The 22,969-nt window shown below is 42.9% G+C and overlaps 3 protein-coding genes across 3 annotated transcripts; 2 read left to right on the top strand and 1 right to left on the bottom strand.

Annotated features, from left to right (window-relative positions):
* Positions 1-148: 148 nt before the first annotated feature.
* Positions 149-6,759, bottom strand: LOC128450001 (lysosomal thioesterase PPT2-A). Its single transcript, XM_053433395.1, has 8 exons — positions 6,567-6,759; positions 4,968-5,121; positions 4,166-4,261; positions 3,415-3,522; positions 2,934-3,017; positions 2,735-2,819; positions 2,026-2,080; positions 149-1,777 (listed from the first exon to the last, which is right to left on the bottom strand). Exons 1-8 carry the CDS (start codon positions 6,699-6,701, stop codon positions 1,634-1,636), a joined length of 861 nt encoding a protein of 286 aa, XP_053289370.1. The 5' UTR covers positions 6,702-6,759; the 3' UTR covers positions 149-1,633.
* An 879-nt stretch (positions 6,760-7,638) lies between these two features.
* On the top strand, positions 7,639-17,086 carry dhx16 (DEAH (Asp-Glu-Ala-His) box polypeptide 16). The gene is made up of 21 exons (XM_053432440.1): positions 7,639-7,902; positions 8,319-8,521; positions 8,690-8,922; positions 9,135-9,306; positions 9,408-9,464; positions 9,584-9,838; positions 9,957-10,190; positions 10,679-10,870; positions 11,073-11,183; positions 11,385-11,500; positions 11,604-11,814; positions 12,121-12,219; positions 12,309-12,461; positions 12,781-12,921; positions 13,073-13,235; positions 13,359-13,477; positions 14,060-14,127; positions 14,636-14,798; positions 15,264-15,425; positions 16,192-16,365; positions 16,599-17,086. The coding sequence occupies exons 2-21, from the start codon at positions 8,324-8,326 to the stop codon at positions 16,725-16,727; spliced, it is 3,150 nt and encodes a 1,049-aa protein (XP_053288415.1). The 5' UTR covers positions 7,639-7,902; positions 8,319-8,323; the 3' UTR covers positions 16,728-17,086.
* Positions 17,087-19,184: 2,098 nt separating this feature from the next.
* Positions 19,185-21,836, top strand: rnf183 (ring finger protein 183). Its single transcript, XM_053432438.1, has 2 exons — positions 19,185-19,575; positions 20,171-21,836. Exon 2 carries the CDS (start codon positions 20,236-20,238, stop codon positions 21,172-21,174), a length of 939 nt encoding a protein of 312 aa, XP_053288413.1. The 5' UTR covers positions 19,185-19,575; positions 20,171-20,235; the 3' UTR covers positions 21,175-21,836.
* Positions 21,837-22,969: the final 1,133 nt, after the last annotated feature.

Raw genomic sequence — 22,969 nt, 5'->3', positions numbered from 1 at the left:
CGTAAATACAGTCAGAACTGATGACGTTGATCTGACGAGCTCCATGAACATTCTCTCAACAGTCAAACAGGACCAGAAGATAAATGTGAACGTGTGTAAAAACATCTCAACATTTATCAAAAAGGATCAAACAAACACAAAGAATATGACATATTATTATGACTTTTTATTATCAAAATGTTCATTTACTTATTTTGTGTAGCCGCAGTTTTTTCAGGCTGCACTTTGTGGGGCTGTTGGATCGTATACAACTTTAATGGTGCTTGTGGGTTCGCAGTTATTGCACTAACACACTTCACAGTGGATCACGTAATGCAACACAAAGTAAAGAGTGTTTGATCAGAGAATGATCCACTGTTTCACATCAACCTGCAGAGGGACAGTCATAGAGAGTGATGGTGACACTACAACACCACATGTGCTGTGATACACATCTTCTTTCACATGTGAGAACAACAGAAACTCATAGATTCAAGTTCCCTGAATAAGCCTGATGTCTTTCATATCAATCCATGAGTCACACCCTGGGAAATTGGTCTTTAAATGTTAACGTTTCTCTCTGTGTCTAAAATGTTGTTGTTTTTTCTTTTTGCCCTTCTCACAATCTTGCACACAAACAAGGGCAAAAACAAAACCTCCTTATTTTTCACAGTGTCCCATTAGAAACAACATTTTCAGTCTTCTATTAAAACACATGACTCATCTGCTCAGCGTAGGTTCAGACTCTCAATCACTTCGTATCTGGGGCAGAAGAGTAACACACTTTAAAATCGTTCTGTCTTTCTTCTCTTGTGTGACAAAGCCTGAATTTAATGACACTAAAGTACCACACACTTCCACTAGTGGGCAGTGATTGGATGTGTATTGCTGTTGTGCCACAGTGAATGATTTACAGTGTGAACTCCTCAGATTATTATAATAGTAGATATTTATATAACAGACATGTAAAAGAAGAATTGAAGACATCTCTACAATGAGAATTTAGCGCTTAAGCACTAAAAATTTGAGTTTTGGTTTTCATCTCTCAGAAGAAGGCAAAAAACTCAGCAGGAATTTGCTAAATTAAAATTAGTTTTTACAAGTTTAATTTAATATAAGTTTCAAATAGAGTCTGAACACAAACCTGAGCAAATTTGTCTAAATTTCGTCTGAAAACGTGACAAATTGTATATTTACAACATTACAACTGCACATATACTCTCAGTATTTATAAAAATTGCTTAATTGGACTCACTTGAATACTTCATTAAAAAATAATCCCATATATTCTATAAAGCAAACATAATATTTATAGAAACGGTGTCTCAAATCTCTGCAAAGAAAAAACTGTTCATGATGCTATCGTATTGCTGCACATGCAAAGTCACACTGAAGTTAGTTTCAGTCACTTTATGTCCATGTGGTTAGTTTACACCATCAGCTCTGTTGGTTTACAGACACTCGTTCTTAGCATCACCAGTTTTCAAATTCACTTCTGAAGACGATGACGCTCAATTTCAACTTCATAAAAATAATGATGATGACCTGCACACCAGAGGCATCCCAGTGTCTTCATGTGTTGATTCAAATTGTCTATTTCAGGTCAACGATATGTTTCATTAACATCTCTCACACGCTGCAGATCCACGTCTCCTCACGTGAGCCACTTCTCGATGCAGCTCCTGAACACTGTGTAGTTGTTGTGCCAGTGGACGTGCTTCACTCCGGACTGAACACACGTGGACACGCCGCCGCGAGCGTCCAGCGTCTTCAGGCCAAACGTGTCGTTCCTGTAAAACTGTCAAAGGGAGAGACGCACACGTGGACAGGTCAGAGTGCACAGTGACCCGCTTGCAAGGATACTGGAAGTGCATTATTTCACTATGCATGATATCATTCTATGAGTTTGTTGTGACTTCTTCATGACGACACAAAATGTATTCATGTGAAGACACACACATACACACACACACACACACACACACACACACCTTGCTTCCAGCTAAGTGTAATAGAGAAATAACTGTTGTGTGGTTTGCAACATACCTCCTGCTTCCTCATTTCCACAACATGCTCGTCGCTGTCATAGAATCCAAACTGGCTGTGAAGAAAAGAGGAAACAATCACTTCAGGTAAAGATTCAAGGTTTTGACACTTGTGCGACGGTTTTTTCCAACACAAACTTCACAGCGATCAACTAAAGCATCTGTTTGCAACTACTTGCACCCGAGGATCTGTCCACGCCCGATGCGCTGTAATTTTCCCAGGACATTTCTCTCAGGGTTCACTTTGGTTTATTTGAGTAAACAACAATATTATTCAAATTGGTCTTCACGTTAATTAGGCTTTAGAATCCACAGGATGGGATTTGTTTAAGGTGAGACACTATGTTGTTGCTCTCATAACAAGCCTTCTTTCGGACACGTGGAAGAAAACATCCAAAATACAAATAGAAGTGTTGATTTCAATCAAATGTGTCTATTTGTGTCTAAACATTTAAATAATTTTAAAGGCTTTTTTTCCCAAACTCAAATTCACTATCACTTACATACACCAAAGTATTCATAAAAAAAATGTGTATTCCTAATTAATTCATGGAAGAGTTTGTTTCTATATTATTCTTAAGCTGATTTAAATAACATTTTATTGCTAAACATATTTATAGAGCGACAACCAAAACGGCGATTTATCTAAAATCCCTTTCACATTATGATAAAAACAAGTGTGTGTTAGTGACTCATAAAATGATTGAAACCTGGACTGCCACGGTGTGATGACGCCATCGTCCGGTCCTCCAATCAGCACAAGCTTCTTGATGCGTAGAAAGTTTTTCCTCCATGCTGAGGAAGTGAAAATGAGAAATGCACGGGGTTATTTGGGAGTTTTTCTTTTTGCAGAAGTTCACTGCACAGCCACAGGTGACGACTGTGACGGTTATTCATTCATTCCATCACCTCTCAGGTCGCTGTGAGGTCGGTCACCATTTAGCATCGGCAGGAAGTTGTTGCTCTGCAGGTACTGGGGCCTGTGGTGAGGGTCTGGGGAGAAAACATGAAAAGTTATCGTAGATTCCAGAGATCGTTATTATCACTACACCGAAACGATGTCTGTGGAAGCTTAATTAGGCAACACACTTGAATTGAGACTACAAAGTAAAGATAAAGTTTGAAATAGAAGCTATGAAATTATAAGAAAAAGGATAATGTATATATAAAAGTATGTACTGTATATACAAGGAATCAAAAAAGAGACGGTACTGAAATGTGCAAGAAATCCAAATAGACAGGACATTGCTCAGGTAAATAAAATAAAAATTACACTTTAGAGTGTCGGATAAATATGACAATGAATAAAATGAAATCTGTTGTAGCATCTTCTAAAGAGGGGGATGAAACAGACACATGCAGATCCCCCCCCCCCCCCCCCCATTCTTACCGTTCCAATATTCGCAGAAGGAAACTTTCTGTCCCAGCTTCCTGTAGCAGACTTTAAACACAGTCTTCTTTATGTACTCAGGAAACAGCCACCGCAGGTAACTAGTGTCTGTGGAGTGAGGCAGTGAGTGTGTTGATGTTTTAAAAGTTCATTTGAATTGATCGAAAAAAGTTGCCCTCAAGGAAAAGGGTTAGAGGTGCGAGGGAAAGCTTGCAGTGGTGAAGGAATGAAGTTTATTCTGAAGTTGGACGATTTGACTCTCCACACCAGATGCATAAGGGAGACCAGGGTGAGGAAAGTTAGAAAGTTTTTACAGTTGTATTGCGTCACCAAGTCTGAGAGGTTTTTTCTATCTCCCCACGTTACAGCAGCCAAATACCATCAGACCTCATGGGGAGCCTAGAGGACAAATACATCTAAACCTTTGCTCAGGTCGTCTAACCATTGTTGAATCTTCTCTATCTCGCTCTACGAAAGTCAGAGCGCCCTCTTGCAGAGATAGTGTGTACATTCCTCTGGTGGCCTTCTATCCTAACTCAACCTTGGGTCCTAAAAATACTGCAATGCAGAGAAGGGGACGTAGTATTATAATACAAATATGTGGCGGAATTTAGATAATGTCATCCTGGGTTAGAGAGGCCCCCAAAAACGTAAAATAATACATTCTACCTGAAAAATAACAAAATAAAACTAACATAAAGACGCAAACCATAAATATTTCTGCAACAAGAAAGCAACATTCATCTCTGACCTCCGTACTGCCCGGCCTGAGGCGACGACAGTGAGATGAAGGTGTGCACGTTGTGGTCTGGACTCGTGGAGAGGACAGCTCGACAAATCAAACCACCTTCAAAAAAAACAAAACAGAGAAGACAAATGAGTCACAATTCAGACGACGGACAGTGATCAAAGATGGCAGCTCTGCAAAAGTGAAGCCAAAGCATGTCGATCGCCCCCTTGTGGCGGGCTGCAGTATAGGTCATTAGCCCTGCCCCCTTCAGGTAGAGTGGAAGGGACGTGGACCAAACTAAAAAAGTCGCACACGTCAAAGACATTTTTTATTATTACAGTTTTAATTTGTTATTTGACGCTACAAAAATGGAGGGCAACAGCATGATTGACAGCTGAGACTGACTCTGGATTGGTCGAGTGCGGGACCTCGCGTTAGTCAGGCCTACTCCTGTTCAACCCTGAAAATGTTACTTTTATATAAAATACTATTTTTGTATTTATTTGTTTATTGGCTTTCTCAATATTTTTGCCTTGCAGGTGCAGCCCCTTGCCAGTCGGGATAGCTGCAGCCTCCCCCCCCCCCCCCCCCCCCCCCCCGCCCCCCCCGCCCCCCACACACTTCCATCAAACTCCCCATTTACAGACATAGAAAGGAAGTTGTAGAAAACATCTGGTGGATGCAGAGGGAGCTGCACCTCTATAAAGGATAAACCACCTCTAGCGGCCTCTGACCACTATGGCTAAGTCTGAAGATAACAGCAGGTGGATGTGTGTGGCTGACATCTGTTGACATGCAGTGTGCATGTGAGTGTGCGATGGACCTTGGGAGAAGCACAGAAGATGGATGCCATCGGGAGCCCGGCTCATGATGGACTCGATGGCTTTCCTGAAGTCTTGGACCTGCCTCCACATGGGCTTCAGACTGGCCACGTTGTTGTACAAGTCGATCACAGACACCTCTGTACCTGGATGCACCTGGACGGGAAGAGAGAGAGAGAGCTGCGGGATCAAACCTGTGATCGCTTGAGGGACAGGGAGTAACATGAGCAGAAAATAACTGATTAAATCAACTCTCAGCCTGATGAGTGATTACGTTATCAGCCGCCTGAGACAGTTCCTCCGGGGTAAAGCTGATCAGGAGGAAGAGAAAATGATAAGGGAACTGAAAGCAGGATCTTAAACAACTTTTCTGGTTTTCACTTCACTGCCTAGTTTGAGAAAAATGTATCTTTTCTGGGAGTTTGTGACTTAAACATCTTTCGATTTACCGTGTATGAGAAACCTTAAAATGTACTTTTATCGCACAGAACTCCAAGATTTCAGCTAATTCAACTTTTTTTTATTGTAATGGGTGGTTGTGCTTCAATCTCTAATACACTTTTTGTGTTTTTATTCTTTTATTTACTCATTTCGACTGTGTTTTTATCTGTTTTATTTGATTACTTGTGTGTTTTTTACTTTCTTTTGTGTTTTTGGTTCAAGAAGCGCTTTGTAACGTTGTTATGAGAAAGATATTGTTTAAAATGTTATTATAAGAATCACAATGCATCAGACTGGGATCTTTTATGTTTTGTGTTAAGAGTCGTCATCCTGTCTCTGACATTAGATAAGATTTACCTTGAAAGAAAATAATAATCTTGACTTGTAGTGACCCACACTTGTTATCTGTCCTCTCTCGACTGATGTGTTACTGACATGTTTTTTTTTGTACTTGACTTTGACTCCGTCCACATGAACGTTAGACCAAGGACAATTGAGGCTCACTGAGTAAATCACTTTATTTACCACAGTGAACATCATAAGAAATTCAGCCTTCAGTCTTTCATCAAACATCTGCAGAAGATTTTTCTTGATCAAATTTCTTCCTTTAAATACATTGAAAAAATATATATACTTGGAGGTTACATTTTAAATATTTTACCACTCAAAATTCAAATTTTCAATATTAAGCTTTACTGGTGAGTAAAATATGAAATTATAAAACAGAACTTTTACCTCTAACAGATTATTTTACACAGTTTAAGGTGATTTTATTTTTCAAGAGTTTCCTTAAATATCCTTATCATCTATGAGGCTCTTTTCAATTTCTTCTTCTTCTTGTATTGTCTTGTGTGTCTTCTACAATTTTTCACGAAGCCTTTTATAATCTACTTGGATCACTTTGAATTGCCTTGTTAATGAAATGTGCTCAAAGAATAAACTTGTCTTGCCTAAATAAGATTAATATGCATAAGACCATGTAATTTAAACGGCCCAATTATTCTTTGTTTTACTTTCCTTTCTTTTTTCCATTTATATTTCTGTTATTCGTGAACAATGAATTAAAAGTTACTCAATTGCAACAACGTGGATGACAGATATATAGTATTTTAGACAACTACTCCTTTAGTTCTTGTGCATATCACTTGTTGTGTTCCTACCTTGGATATGAACAGAGACAGAGTTTTGAACTGCTTCGGTCCATCAAAGATCCCGTGCACGATGACAACAGGCTTGTATCCGTAGATGCAAACTCCGGCCAGGAGCAGCAGCAGCAGCAGCCGCGATGTCTTCATCTCCAGGCGGATCAGGTACTGACACCTCCCGCTGAGCTGCTCGTGCACGCTCCCTTCCTCGTCACCGCTTCCGTGTGTTCCTGGCTGGTGTTTCATTAAGATCGCGATGGGTTTTCCCCTGCAGGTTAAACAAAGACCTGAGTCTGATTTTGATGGAATGTAATAAGGTACTCCACGTTTACTCGACTACTTGCATTACTCGAAGTACCTGTTGTATTTTTTACTCGATTACGTTAGATTAAGCTACTTTACAGGTTCTAAATAATATTAGGCTATCATCAATAAATAATTGATGATTACACCAAATATTCATCATTCTCCTCACAGACCTTTTGTTTTGCATCTGAAATGAATTCTTACTCTTATTATCCAGCTCCCTTGTATTGATATATATATATATAGTATGTGTGGATGTGATATGTTCTACATGCGGTGGAAGTAAAGCTGTATTTAGGGCGCACAGCTTCCTTATCTAATCTGACTCCAGTTGTGCGTCAGACAAAGTTTTTTATACACCAAACGCTGAAGGTCACAGAGCCTCAATATCAAAACAGTAGAAACCTTAAAGGATTCCTAGTAGAGTTTCTCCAAGACCCAATAATCCCCCTTAAACTCAATCAAGCTGCAACAAATGTCACACACTCATCGATATCAGTCTCCGAAATATAAAAAAACAAAATTCATCGAGAGCCATTCATTATTATTGTGAGATTATTAAAGAGACCCAACGTGCACCTCACAATGTTATAATTTAATGGGACAACTGAGACCAAAAAACAGTCATAATCCCTTATTTTCTAGCACTTATGTTGTTGTTATGTGACTGTTGTTATTTTTCTGTTGTTGTAATTTGAAAGAGCTAGATAGTCGTTGTACTTCCTCCGATGGCCGCAGGAGGCGGGGGGCGCTGCAAAAGCTCCTGATGCAGCTCTGTTCTTCTTCGGTACGTTTACACGACGCGTTTCCGGTTTCAACTTCGCCGCCTTCAAGCGACGTTAGTAAAACATGTGTTGTTTTTAAAGCCTCAAATAAACACATTACATGACAGTGGAGGGACGTACGTGTCTTTTACGTGTGCTTTTTTTTTTATCGGGAACTGCGACTCAAACGAGCTCCTCATATGTAGCCGTAGTTAGCTGAATTAGCTAGCTCACAACCTGCTGCTACTTCCACCACAACAACAGAGTGCGTTTGAAAAGCGGTGAGTGAAACACGTAATTCGGTCTTTTGTCGTAACTCAGAGCGGATCCGCGTGTTTTAAACACGGCCTGAGAAATATCTATTCGGGCAAACGTTAACGATTCAGTGGCTGAAGTAAACACAGACCCCGAATTTAAGTTTGTAGATATAAAGAGATCTGACAACTGGAATTAAGTGACATGTCATCAAACATACACGTGTGCTTCTATATTCATAAGCACGTGTAGGTGTTATTGGTCACACGAGAAACCAATGGATCCAATGTTTCAAGTTTCTCATGCAATTTAACTTTAATTGTTAAACCCTTTAATTGTTTAACCCTTGATTTTTTTGGTTGTAGCCAGTGGTTTCTTGGTGGCACACACCTACATGTGTCTTATTGACGACGTGTGTTCCTGTGTTGTGCTCCTTCAACAGGCATCATGGCTAATCTGGAGCAGTGGGTCAATGACCGTCTCCACGACATCCTGGGGTTGAGTGACAGATACGTGTCCCAGTTCATGATTGGCACCGCACGGAAAGCAATGAATGCGGACGACTTCGTGGCTCGCCTCGAGCAGACGGGCACGATCGATATCGACCCGAGTGTGACTGCCTTTGCGCGAGAGCTCTTCGACAAGGTACAGTGCTAAAATTGCTTTTTCATTTCCGTGTGAGATGTTGATATTAACCTCATTACATTATCTTTAAAGGCTTCAAATGTTAGAATATATTTTTGCATATTTTGTCTGAGAAGTTTAGGTGGGAATGAAACCTCTAACAATTTTTTTGGGGCCCTGTTTCAACAGATTCCTCGTAAGCAAGTTGTTGAGAAGCCCGCCCGGGAGATAGAACGGCAATGCATTGAAATGGACAGGAAGAATCGCACATACACGTTACTGGAAGACAGTGAAAGTGGTGAAGAAACTGTGGTGGAGAAACAAAAAGGGAAAAAGAAAAGTAAGGACAGAGGAAACAAGAGGAAGCACATCAGAAAGAAGAAAGAGAGTGAGTCGTCCAGTGAGGAGGAAGCACCTAAAGGGTAATCCAGACATTTTTTATTTTCACGTTTATGTATACTGTTGAATGTAGAATATGAAATCTAGGATAAAAAATTACAACTGAATTGTTATTTCAACATTTTCTAATTTATTTGGAAGGGATCTCTAGTTTTGGTTGTAGTTTATCTGACTTAATAAGCTCTACATTTGTGAAGATGCAGCAGATTGATGCAGTTTCTTTTTCCGTCCTCAGGGGTAATGCAGGCCAGTCGGTCCAGAAAGAAGTAGAAGAGGAGGAGGAAGAATGGGAGAAGGAAGAACGAGAGAGAGTGCATGACATTGAAGAGAGAGATGCATTTGCCCAGCGAGTGAGGCTGAAAGACAAAGACAAGACCCGCAATATAGCGGAGAGAACTGACAAAAAGGTTGGAGACAAGGGAATGACAAACATAATTCATTCAGATTTGAAAGATGACCCTCCATACCTCAGATAAATAACTTCATATTTTGTGTGTTTGTCCCCCAGGCTTACGAGGAAGCTCAGAAGAGGCTGAAGATGGCTGAAGAGGATCAAAATCAAATGGTCAGTGCTCAGAGTTTCTGCTTGTGGTGATTATTCTAGGGAATAAAGAAGGTACAAATTATACAATATAGTTTTAACTGTGTAATAACGTTTTCTTGTCGTTCTCTTTCCATCTCTAGTTGCCAGAGTTGAGGAAGCAGTCTCGCTGGGAATATCTAAAGAAGAGAGAGTCAGAGAAGCTGGAGGACCTGGAGGCCGAGATCATTGACGACGAGTACCTGTTCTCTACAGACGAGCTGACTCAGAGGGAGAAAAAGGAGTTGGAATACAAACGCACCCTTCGAGACCTGGCTAAAGATTACAAAAAGGCCGGGGCCAAGGAAAGCGAGGAGAGGAAGAACAGATACTACATGCCGGAAGAAAAGAGAAGCAAGGTAGGAACAAGAGATGTCAGGTACTGACACACTGTGCAGAGACAGTCATCTGTGTACATAGGTTAAATGGTTTGTTTCTCCCCCTCTGTCCATCCCTCTCCCTTTCCCCACTGACCAGGAGGTGCCTCAGAGGGACCTTGTGCTGGAGGAATCTGCCATGGAGCTGGGAGGGGAGCAAGGCCGCTGGGAGGAGGAGAGGCTGAAGACGGCCTCTCTCAGCTTCGGGGCAAAGAAGGAGCGAGAGCTGGGGATGAGGCATGAGCAGGACAAGTACCAGCTGATCCTGGAGGAGGAGGAGATGATCGACTTCGTCAGCACTGCCATTACCATGAAGGGAACTCAGGCAGATAAGGTGGGCTTAATCTTCTGCTTTCTAACTGTCCCCTTTTTAGTTTTCAAATGGGTCTCCACCGGGCCTGGAGATCTCGTATGTACCAGCTCACGTGTTACTAAGACATCAAAACACGGAGGCCATGAAGAGCCATGAAGTAATCTGTGAGATCAAGTCAACTCTGTAAAGAAGCTAAGACATATTTGTGCAGTCTGGAGTTGACCTGGAGATTGTTGGCTATTGCGATTATTGACACAAGAAAAAATAAAAGCATGATGGTTATCACTGTGTCTTTTCAGTGTACAGAAAGTTTGTATTTCAGTCACGATAAAAACATGAGTGGACCAACTTTGTAGTATGCTGCTCAAAACCTAAATGAATATGAAATAAAGCACCAAGATTTTTTTGTAGCAGGGTTGACCTCCTTCTCAGTCGACAATCATTTTGCAGTAAATAAGAAAATCTGAAGAAACTGAGGTCGTTCTTACTTCTAACCTTGTCGACTTCAGGATCAGGAGGAACCGTCTCTGTCCCAGGCTGAGCAGAAGAAACAGTCCATGCAGGAGGTCCGACGCAGCCTTCCCATCTTCGCCTACAGAGAGGACCTGCTATCCGCCATCCAACAGCACCAGATCCTGGTCATTGAAGGGGAGACGGGCTCTGGGAAAACCACCCAGATCCCACAGTATCTCTTGGAAACTGTGAGCACAGACTCTTATCATAGCAACATATACTTGCATTTTTAACTTGTTGTACTTTACTTTTAAACTGTGACCCGTCTACACAGCTTAAATTTACTGAGACACAAATGTTCTCATCAAACTTAAATTTGGGTTGTTTGAGCATGAAAACAAATGAAGTTAAGTGGTAACCAATGAAAATGACCCGTTGCTCCTCCCTCAGGGCTACAGTGAAGGAGGCATGAAGATCGGATGCACGCAGCCTCGCAGAGTGGCAGCCATGTCAGTTGCAGCCCGAGTCGCACAGGAAATGGGAGTCAAACTTGGGAATGAGGTGAGCTGAGCACAAACTCGTTTTTATTATATCTAGAGGACGCTACAGGAATATATTTAATATCTTAATAATGGCTCATACGGTAGTTCATGTGTTTGTGAGTCAGTATTTATGCTTTTTCCTAGTGTGTAGAGTATTATTGACAGCATTTTTCGAACGATTAAATGTGTTTCTTCATATGAACTTATCTGCTCGATGCAGGTGGGTTACAGTATTCGTTTTGAAGACTGCACATCAGAGAGAACGTTGCTCAAGTACATGACCGACGGCATGCTGCTCCGAGAGTTTCTCACCGAGCCCGACCTGGCCAGCTACAGGTGATGCAAACAAGACAATCATAACCGACCAATCACACGAATCAGCCACATGATGATCCGTGTGGGTTGTATTAATCATTTTGTATTATCTGTCTCCCTTCAGTGTGGTCATCATAGATGAGGCCCACGAGCGAACTCTCCACACAGACATCCTGTTCGGTCTGATTAAAGACATCGCCAGGTTCAGACCCGACCTGAAGGTGCTGGTGGCCAGCGCCACTCTGGACACCGAGCGCTTCTCCTGCTTCTTCGACGACGCACCTGTCTTCAGGATCCCAGGCAGGAGGTTCCCCGTAGATATCTTCTACACTAAAGTAGGATTTTTTTTTATTAACCAATAAAGCTTAAGTTTGTTGCTTAATTTTTAAGCTTGAAAATTTAGTGTGACAGCTTTCCCCTGGGTACGTCAAAAGAAAAAAGACTTCCAAACAACTTTACTTTTCACTTCTGTGTGGATCATTTCTTAGGATAGCCAGACCATTTTTACTTGAAATTTTCTGTAGCATTGATAAGATCTGCTTTAAAATGTTATTGAGTGTTTGTGAGAGTCAGCCTGTCTTTTGATAAATACCAAAGAATCAAGCAGACTGTTTTAAGTTTCTGTTTGTTGTGTTGCTCAGGCTCCAGAGGCCGACTACCTGGAAGCATGTGTGGTGTCAGTGCTACAGATCCACGTCACCCAGTCTCCTGGAGACGTTCTGGTCTTCCTCACTGGACAAGTATTGCCTATATAAATCATTCTTTTATTATTTATTTACGATTGTTTGTCGGCTCTTTAACCTCTTTGCCACTCGTGTGTGTTTGGCAGGAGGAGATTGAAACGTGTTGCGAGCTGCTCCAGGAGCGATGCAGGCGGCTGGGATCTAAGATAGCTGAGCTGCTGGTACTTCCCATCTACGCCAACCTGCCGTCTGACATGCAGGCAAAGATCTTCAGCCCCACTCCACCCGGCGCCCGGAAGGTGAGTCAATTTCTCTGCTGTAAGACATTGATGTATTTCAATTTGGGAGTCAGTCCCTTTTCCTCAAACGTAATGGACAAGAGCCTTCTCATTTTTTCCCAGACTACATGCCCTTGCTATTATTCACCAGCAGAGGCTGCTGTAGTACAATTAGATTTGTAGAGACTTTGTGTCCTAGTTTTTACATTTTCTTTGTAAAATCATGTTTCTGTCTAGTTATTTTTCCTCATCCTGATTTAATCTTTACCCTGTTTTGTTTTTACAAAAGTTAACTAATTTAATGTCTTGGTGCTGTGTCATCTTTTCCCATCAATCCAAGGTGGTGGTGGCTACCAACATAGCAGAAACCTCCTTGACCATAGATGGCATCATCTACGTCATTGATCCTGGTTTTTGCAAGCAGAAGAGTTACAATGCCCGCACTGGCATGGAGTCCCTCATTGTCACGCCCTGCTCACGGGTAACTGCTCACAGTGTTACTTAATCATTTATAAGCAGGTAGTGTAGTGATTGCACGTTTCTAGAAGAGTGTATCCTACAAGTTTTGTGTTGTTAGATTCTGTGTTGTTTTTTAAATGTTCCTCACGTTGTGTGTTTTGTTTCCTTCTCAGGCTTCAGCCAACCAGAGAGCAGGCCGTGCAGGCAGAGTGGCTGCTGGGAAATGTTTCAGGCTTTACACAGCGTGGGCCTTTAAACATGAAATGGAGGAGTCAACTGTGCCTGAGATTCAGAGAACCAACCTGGGAAACGTAGTCCTTCTGCTGAAGAGTCTGGGTGAGAAGACAACACGCTCATGAGTGATTTTCTAAATCAAGACATTTCATACACTTGGTCATCAAGTTGGAGCTGAGCACGATTTGGTGAATGTTCAATGAGCTAATTCTGCTTTGTTACCAGGCATCAATGACCTCATTCACTTTGACTTCATGGACCCACCTCCTCATGAAACTCTGGTCTTGGCCCTGGAGCAGCTCTACGCTCTGGGAGCACTCAACCACCTGGGAGAGCTCACCAAGGTACAAACTCATGGCCTCTATTTATTTAATATTAAATACATTTTAGTTTGAAAAGGCATAATTTTTGTTGTTTACACGTGTCATCCACTCTACTCCAGAGTTTCGAGCCCATAAAAAGGAAAAATGTTGATTTGAAAAGTCAGAGGCTGCGTTTCAGTCTGGACCTGCAGATACAGAGATGTTTGGGAAGAATCCAGTTATTCTGTCTTCTAGACGAAAAACATCACGTGAAACATCATTATTGTTCCATCACACATATGAAACAAGTAATTAGTTAAATATTCCCACTTTATCTCCTTCCCACATTCAAATCTGCAACAGTCGTCAAGAAAAAAACAATGTTCTTCTGTTCAAACACAGAAAGGAGATGTGTATCCTTTGTTTTGACGTGTGTCGTCTGTGTCCATCTTCACTCTGCACATACTGAACATTCCTGATCCTGAAGGGGGCGCTCACGAGCACAATTCTAAATGTTGATACATGAAACAGACGTTTAACCACTGAGCTTGTCCTGTCGGTCAGTGATTATGGAGGATGTGAGGATGAATGAATGAATAAGTAATGTTTGTTCTGTTCTGTCAGCTGGGTCGCAGGATGGCTGAGTTACCCGTGGACCCCATGTTGAGCAAGATGATCCTGGCGTCCGAGCAGTAAGTCCTCAGTCTGATTCTATATGTTCATTTCCTGCTTGAACACTGAAGCATTACATGTTTTACGTCAGTTGGAGACATCGGTTTCCTTACACATGATTATTCAGCTGGAATTTGAGGTCATGGTAGTTACTGCAGCAGTGAAGCCATCAGCCCGCCCGATGTGCTCAGAGGAAGATTTATAAGTTTATAAAACAGGGCAGGAGAATATTTAAATGTGAATTTATTATTAATCGTTTTCCCTGAAAAATGATTTATAATTCAACCAAGTCATAGAGGTGTAATGTTAACATGCTTTATTTTGTTTGAACCTTTAATCTGATACTGATGGTTCAATAATTTAAAGGATACATAAAGTAAGTTGCTTGATGTGGATGATTCACTTTGTCTGAAACTGGAGAAAGTGACTGTTTAGTCAGTGAACAAATAAGAAAAACTTGCATCAGTAAAGAGGGGCCAGTTATTGTTCCTTTCTCTTTTTCATGTTTTCTTCTTCGCCTCTCTCCAGGTACAAGTGTTCAGAGGAAGTGTTGACAATAGCCGCAATGCTGTCGGTGAACAACTCTATTTTCTACCGGCCCAAAGACAAGATGGTGCACGCCGACAACGCCAGGATGAACTTCGTGGTGCCGGGGGGAGACCACCTGGTGCTGCTCAACGTCTACACACAGGTACCAATGCAGCTGGATGACAGCAGTCAATACCAATCAAACTGAATGACCAAGCTTATACTGTGTGATTGTGTGGTTGTTGTTTTTATATATATTTTTGTCCACCTAATTAGATGAAGAGAGTCGATCTCAATACTGAATTTGAAATGTTGATGTTGTTTCCAGGTGACTACTAGTGTTCATGATTTGCATCTCTTCCTCTTAAATGGCAAAAGGAAAACACAACATTTCCCTAGAGAGTACAAATGCAAACCCTGTTGTTTTGTTCTTTCATTTTTCCTCTCCTATAATTAATAACACAAACTCTTGATTTTTGCGACTCCTTGTAGAATCCAGATCCTGAATTTAGGAGCCACTTATTATCAGCATTAAACTAAAAAGCCCTTCGATATGTCCATTCCCGATAACAGTATGACCCCGGTGTGGCTATGTGCTAATTATAGACACGATGTCTTTCTCCCTCAGTGGATGGAGAGCGGCTTCTCCACACAGTGGTGCTACGAGAACTTTATCCAGTTCCGCTCCATGAGACGAGCCCGGGATGTCAGGGAGCAGCTGGAGGGCCTGATGGATCGCATTGAGGTGGAGGTGGTCTCCTCCCCGGAAGACAGTGTGCCCATTCGCAAGGTGAGTGCTGCGGAGACAGTCACCCCATGTTTTGCTTCAGATTAGTGACCCAAACATTCTCAGTTTCAGTTCCTGATATTAATCAAAGACGTCTTGACGGGAAAGGTCACTCTGAGATACAGGCCCTGTGTTTGCTCAAGAACACCAGTTTGACGAAATACTAGGCTTTTAAAAAAAGAACATTGTTCTGAAACTCCAGGAGGAACGGTGTAGGTCTCTGAACAGAGGCTGTGTGAATACCCTCATATCAGGCTCTACTGTGTGTTGTGAGCACACACCTGGAGATAAGAAGAAGGGCGTTCCTTTAAGTAGCTGGGTCACACCTTCTTTCAACACAAGCTGCCTTTTGCATGTGTCCAAATATCCTGCATTTGTTATATATATATAGACCTGATATTAAAATCCAATCACAAGATATTAGTTTATATCAGTACAAATATTAACCTCTCACAGACAGATCGTATTTTTATGGTGGTAAGTTTATGGTTAACCTGAAAATGATCAAGCCTCAATGAAAACTCTTTGTCAAAAGCGTTTGATCGTGACGTAAAATTCATGGATCTTGATTAAAAACAATAACATGTTTATAGACCTGAGATTTGGTGCAGCTTGATTTAATGTAAGAGGACCGTTTGTCTTTGGTGGAGGTACGGTCTCCACTGAGCCCCATGCTAGTTCCTGTTGTGTTGTTGTTGTGACTGGAGGAACCAGTCGTTATCATGTTGACCAAACACCTCTGTTGCCCCCCCCCGTATGCTCTACCCAGGCGGTGACTGCAGGATATTTCTATCACACGTCGAGACTGAGCAAAGGCGGCTACAAGACGGTGAAGCACCAGCAAACGGTCTACACCCACCCCAACAGCTCGCTGTTCGAGGAGCTGCCCCGCTGGCTCATCTACCACGAGCTGGTCTTCACCACCAAGGAGTTCATGAGACAGGTCATTTGAGGCTTTTCAGACGCTTGTTCTCGTGAATGTGAAACACAGACAACAGCCTCTGTTTATAATGTCAACAGTCACACCTCCCTCTGAGGGATTCCACCGAACATCTGTTAGCGGGGCATGACTCTGCACATTGATGAGGAAGTGGGGCGAACTTTCCCGTACAATAATGAACTGTGTTCCGTCTCATATTACTATCACAGTGCATATTCTCTCTTCCTCCTTCGCAGGTGATCGAGATAGACAGCGCATGGCTGCTTGAGGTCGCTCCCCACTACTACAAGAGCAAAGAGCTGGAGGACAGCAGCAGCAAGAAGATGCCCCGTAAGCAGGGGAAAGCAAAAGAGGAGTTGGGCTGAAGGAGACAAACACTCAGAGGACAGACGGGACTAATAGAAAGCACAGGGGCACATTCCCTCCCCACCCTATTTTTCAAGATCCATAACGTTTTACGACCTGTTTTTTGTCCTGCCGGCCTCTCACTCGTGTTCACCATATATCAGGGAGCCACTTGGGTTATTCTGGTTTTAGTCCCTCCTGTCAAGTCCCAGTTTAACAAGTTGTATTTAGACGCCATGTTTATACAGCTTCCTGTGGAGTTGTTGTCCTGCTAGTTTAAGTTGTACATATGGACTGTCAGTTTTGGAAAATGTTTTATAGAATCACCTTCTTGAAGTTGTTCTACTTTATAATAAAACCAGTGTTCATCTGACAAGAAGCTTCTGTTTTCAGCCGTCTTTTAGTTGTTTTTTGGGGGTTTGGAAAAAACGACTTGGTGGAAGGATGCATTATGGGTCAGGGAATGGAAAATGGTCTGTGTTTAAATGGCGCTTTTTCTAGCATCTACCACCTGGTTAGAGGACGACCGCTCTACCCCCTCAGCCGCCCCGAATGAGAAGAACCCGTTGAAGTTTTTTTGTCTTTAAATTGTCGTCACCAGTTGAAGAGGGAGAAGACACCAAAACTTTGATGATCCAGGAGTATGGGGGCGAGGAGACCAATAGAAAGCACTGGGGCACATTCCCTCCCTCGTACAAGGCAGCGTAAAAACAGGAAAATTACTTTGAAAGCTTGAAAAATTCCTAAAAGTTAAGAGGAGAGGTATGGAGATGTTGTGTGGAGCCGGTTCGGCTCATGAGCAGCTACATGCGTCTTTGCATGTGAAATTATTTCCTGCTGTAGCTCAACATGACAGATTTTGACAGTGCTCGATCAGTAACATCATTCGGCACAGGCCACATGGAGCGGAGAGATGAAGTGAAAAGGAGGTCACTAACTCAGCGACGGGTTTAATCATAAACTTTCGACGTCAGCGTGGCAGCAACAAAGAAACATTAATGCACTTGGATGTGAGCTTCCCGTAACGCCTGCAGTGCCGACTCACCGAGGACTCATTAACAAACCTGAGGCTTTGTTGACTGTTCAACTGTGTGGACCAATATATCACATGACGCTTTTATCCAAAGCTACTTACAATTAGTACACTCAACATTTTATGAGGGGCCATTTAGGGGTACAGTATCTTGCCAAGGAGAGTTCTGCATGCAGATGGGGAAGAATGGGGATTGAACCGGCAACCTTCTTGTTGAACGACCACTCTACCCCCTAGGCCACACCGCCCCGTCTGTGGCCCCGTCTGTGGTGGACTGTCCACCAAACTCAAACCGAGTCATTTCCAAATGATGAGGTTCACCCACGTGTGAGGTTCCTCATCTTGTTTATTTTCATTTTGCTACAGCAATAGAGTTTTATGACCTGCTCGTGTTCATATAACAAGGAGCCACTTCGGTTATTCTGGTTTTAGTCCCTCCTGTCAAGTCCCTGTTTAACAAGTTGTATTAAGACACCATGTTTATACAGCTACATATGGAATGTCAGTTTGGAAGGTTGGAAAATGTCTTACAGAATCACCTTCTTGAAGTTGTTCTACTTTATAATAACACCTGTGTTCATCTGACAAGAAGCGTCTGTTTTCAGTCGTCTTTTAATCAGTTTGTTTGGTTTGGAAAAAAACTACTTGATGGATCAACATGAAACATGGTGATGAAAATGGCCTGTATTTAAATGGCGCTTTTCTAGCATTTACCCCCTGGTTAGAGGACGACCGCTCTTCCCCCTGAGCCGCCCCGAATGAGAAGAACCCATGGAAGTTTTTGAACGCTTTCTTTCAATGGCTTGATCAGGCTCATTAAGGGAACTGCTATCTATGAGTGTGGGAAATCTGCAGCTTGTTTGAATTGAAGGGGACTGTTTGGGGTTTGGCAGAATTATCCACTCTACTAAGAACCTTTCAGTGGCCTTCGTGGGGCAGCAGGTTTTTATACGAGAGACACATCATCGTTCAGTTTCAGGAGGAGCTGTCTGAGAAAACAAAACTTTTCCTCTGCAGTGTTGAGAACCCTGTTGAAACTCAGTGTCACATATTTAAGTGTGTTGTCAAGAGGTGGGTGTATTCCAAAAAAGGCTTCTGATGAAAGGTAAGGTCACTGGGACAGTGCAGTGAGGAAAGGGTTGAGCTGCGTCGTCGGTCCGGTTTGGACAGTAAACCCTCCAGAGTGACAGGCTGGAGGTATGGCAGGTATGTGGCGCTGACAAGTGCAGTGTTGACAGAGCTGTACCTTTCGTCTTTTAATGCAGGCACAGTGGAAATTTCCCCGACAGGCACTTGGACGTGTATCTCCCGTCAGGAGGCTGCACTCATCAGATCTGAGTATGAAAAACAGGAAGTAAAACATGAGATATGCAAAAGAGAATGAAATCGAGTCCAATGGAGAAAAATGAAATGTCATCACCTTTTTTGTTTTTTTTTATATTGTGTTGTCAGCTTGAATTTGCTTCAGTGGGAGATTCATCAACTGTAAGTCAATGACCTGATATTCTACATATCCCAAAGAGAAAACCACAGGCTACAACAGCTGGTCCAGCTGGTTTGACTGGTTGGACCAGAGGTAGCGAGGAGGAGGGTTTGAGACGAGGCGGTGCTGTTAAGTCATGAGAAGGAAACAAGCCAACAGAGTAACAGGGGCTGCACAGAGACCAGAAGTTCACGAGAGAGCTTTTCTTCATTGTATTTTTATTTCATTTTATTTGTTAGTAATGAAGTTTGGGCATGTTCAGGTTTTTACCGCTGCACTGACGCACAAAAGGATTATTTTACTTGTCGGATCATCTCTGGCAACGTGACCTGACATTTATCTACCTCAGCAGGTGAGTGTTTGCAAATTCCAGCTAATATGTTTCGTGTTCAAGTGTTTGTCTAAAACCTAGAATAAAACTTGTTTTAAACACAAGCTGGGCCTCAAACCTAAAATATCAGACACTTTAAACACTTGTCACTAAACTTCTGGCAAATGTCAAACTAGATTTTCACCAATTGGAAAGAAAACAGCTGCTGAAATGGGAATTACAAGTCTCCCCCGGGTTTTTACACCCGAGGTTAATGACTAACTATCAACGAGTACAATGGAATGTTTGCTGGGACGTTTCAAGACAATGAAGCCGTGAAGCTGTCAGCCTTTGTTCAGTTTTAAATGTTTCGACCACAATTAGCCGGATCTTTAAATCCTCCTGACATAATATTAAAATCTGAAGCTCTTTCAGTTCTGCACTTTCCCGAGCCCAGATGTGCTCAGGCCTATTAAACAAACAGTGCTTTGACACAATAGAGATGCATTTTTAGATTGCAAGAGGTTTGGCCTTGTTGCTTCATCATCATGAAACAGCACTTTTTCACCGTGCGGGTAAATTCCTCATTAAAGTTTCTGAGAAGAAATAAACTCATCCAAGGTGTTCCTCTCCACAGCTCCTGTTGGGAAACTGGGAATCCGATTCCAGCCGTCACCCTACCTCTAACTTCATCCCTCCAACATGAGCGATAACAGGGAGAGCCGCAGCCAGAGCCAGGGACCCCAACTGGCCCCCAACGTCAAGCCCAAACTGGGCCAGGAGAGGAGCAGCAAGGACGACCAGTTGAAGAAGGAGAAGACACCAAAACTTCGACGATCCAGGAGTAACGACTCAGAGAGGGGCGAACGAGGGAGGAGGAGAGAAAGAGACAGGCACCAAAGAGAGGGGCGACAGCGTGGAAGGAGCGAGGAGGCCCGGAGACGAGACAGGAAAGATCGGGAGAGCGACCGCAGGAAGGTGAAGCCTCCTGAAAATGACGTGGAGGACACCGAGTGCGCCATTTGCTTCTGCTCCTACGACAACGTCTTCAAGACCCCAAAGCTGCTGGTGTGCGGGCACACCTTCTGTCTGGAGTGCCTCGCTCGCATCAACGTGACCTCCCCTGAGCTCAAGACTCTGTCGTGCCCCGTGTGTCGCGAGCTGACCGACATCCCACATGGCAAGGACCTGCCACGCCTGGGCAACAATGAGGACATCATCGGCAAACTCCCAGCGGACATGCAGAGGATGCTGTCCATCCGCTTCAAGCGCAACAAGGGAAAACTGGTCCTGAAGAACCCTCCTCCCAGCAGCCCCACCAAGCCTACAGCCCTCACTCTGCCTATGAAGAGTCAGGACGAGCAGGTGACAGCTGGCAGGGACCTCGAACTCAATGCAATGGAGCAGAGTATGGTGCAAGCCACTGTGGTGGATGTAGGTCGGCCTCCGAGCAGGGTGAGAGGTCGCCTGCGCAGGTTGTTCCGCTCGGACCGGTGTTACTACGCCGTGGTGGCGACCATCATCATCATCACTGCGTCGCTCATGCTGGTGGGGATCCTGGCCTTTGTGATCATACCGAACATGGCCATTCACCGGTTCCCCGTTCAGCCACACAATCAGACGTCAACCGGTAGACCATGAAGTGGATTCCCTGCACCCTGAAGGGACAGGGACAATGTGTTGTAGAGATAAGACTCATGTGGAGGAATTGAATGTCTCACACACACACGTGGGACTCTCAGATATACTTGCCTCCATTGTTTGCGCTTGGTGGGAAATGGAGATGGAAAATCTAAGCACTGGGACTCGTGAGGAGAAGAGATGAAGGAAAACAAGGACGGCAATGTTTTATTAAACAGCTTTAAGAGGCACATGAAGGAAACAGGGGAAACTCACATATTTGTTTTTACCTTTGTGTTCTTTTGGGAACATGTTTGTGATTCACTGTGAAATACCCTGTGTGCAAGGAAACTGCTCATAATGATGACAAGCTGTAAATGTTGAAATGCACTAAACTCTGATCATGAAGTCTTAAGTATCTTTCTACTGCACCAGGCTGAGCTCAGACACCAGTTCATTGTTTCTCATTGTACATACGCATATAGGTGATATTTAATATATTTTCTCTTTACCTTTCTAAGAATTGACTTTGTTCAAGATCATATCCTCGATCACCTGTTGAGACACTGAAAACTCATTGCTCAGTATTTCCAAAGCACAAGACGACACTTCTATCTCTAAAAGAATCTGGGTTTATTGAAAATGTAATTTGGAAATTAAACACTGTTCAGCTTGCTTCCTAACTGCTCTGGGTTCTTTGTTTATTCCTGATTTCACTACAGTGGGAACATCCTGTCCATTTTACTGAGCGACTGCCTGCATGGCTCCTTCAGACACCCGATACCCTCTAGTGGTGCAAACAGTCGAGTTAACAGGGAGGCTTGAATACTGCGTCGCTCCTGTTTGTGTTTCTGTTGTTGTGACTCTCTGCTCGAAGGCCGGGGAACCTGTTTGACGACACAAGCGTCTTTACCCCTGACACTGTTTCTCTCTCTGGCCCTTGGGAAATTCCGGTGAAAGTTTTAACTGTGAGTTGAGATATGCAAATTCCGACTCTCTGTAGTCGGTCATGGACAGAGGTCTAGAATAAACAGCAGGAATGACCGGAGAGAAAACTTTCTGGACTTTTGATGTCACTTTCAAACAGACAGGGTCAAACGTTGATTAGTGACATACAGAAAAAGTAAGATGCTTATCAACAGGAAAAACTTGTATAACACATTGCAGGCTAATTCCTTTTCAATCGGATGTACAACTGCGAAACAACACTAAAGTCTGAGTACAATATGAGACCTTGAAGTAATTGTACGTGATAAATCTGTTCAATAACACAAGGTTTTGGAGATCAGGTAAGCTCGATGCACAATAAGTGCTTGTTAGGGGTTTTGAGGCGTTAGGAGACAAGGTGCTCTCGAGGATAGAGAAAGACGCCCCTGGTCTGAAAGCTTTAGACAAACAAATATGTTCAGTCTTTGCGAGTTTTAGTGGATGGTCAAATTCCCTTAGGGTTGTCTAGTGGGAATGACGTGTACAGCTGGGTGTCGTCTGCATAGCAGTGATGCAAGAAACTATGGTATTAGATAAGTGGACACAAGGAAGTATTGTATAGCATCAAGCCTTGGGGTACACCCGTGAGGAGGGGATAAAGATATGCGTCCATGCTATGTCCCCGTGAAGAAAGTTTGATGAGATAGAAACTTTGTCTGAGATGCCCACACTATAGTGAGATCAGATAGTAGAATACTTCACTGAATCAGAGCCACAGATCCACCATTTTTCTTCACACACCCGACAAGGCACATAATTGAGTCTGATCCCAGAGGTGTCTTCCTGAAGTTATTTCTCTTCACGGTCGTCTAAATGGGAACTGTTGGGT

The sequence above is a fragment of the Pleuronectes platessa genome, chromosome 10 (assembly GCF_947347685.1).
Source record: "Pleuronectes platessa chromosome 10, fPlePla1.1, whole genome shotgun sequence".
Taxonomy (NCBI): Eukaryota; Metazoa; Chordata; class Actinopteri; order Pleuronectiformes; family Pleuronectidae; genus Pleuronectes; species Pleuronectes platessa.
This window is presented reverse-complemented; position numbering and strand designations above follow the sequence as displayed.

Coding starts and splice junctions, on each gene's coding strand:
- dhx16 (XM_053432440.1), top strand. CDS start 8,324: ATGGCTAATCTGGAGCAGTGGGTCAATGACCGTCTCCACGACATCCTG. Junction 10,871..11,072: donor CACAGTATCTCTTGGAAACT/GTGAGCACAGAC, acceptor CTCCTCCCTCAG/GGCTACAGTGAAGGAGGCAT. Junction 14,799..15,263: donor TGCTCAACGTCTACACACAG/GTACCAATGCAG, acceptor TTTCTCCCTCAG/TGGATGGAGAGCGGCTTCTC.
- rnf183 (XM_053432438.1), top strand. CDS start 20,236: ATGAGCGATAACAGGGAGAGCCGCAGCCAGAGCCAGGGACCCCAACTG.
- LOC128450001 (XM_053433395.1), bottom strand. CDS start 6,701: ATGAAGACATCGCGGCTGCTGCTGCTGCTGCTCCTGGCCGGAGTTTGC. Junction 4,262..4,967: donor TCTTCTGTGCTTCTCCCAAG/GTCCATCGCACA, acceptor TTTTTTTTGAAG/GTGGTTTGATTTGTCGAGCT. Junction 2,081..2,734: donor ATCACACCGTGGCAGTCCAG/GTTTCAATCATT, acceptor TTTTCTTCACAG/CCAGTTTGGATTCTATGACA.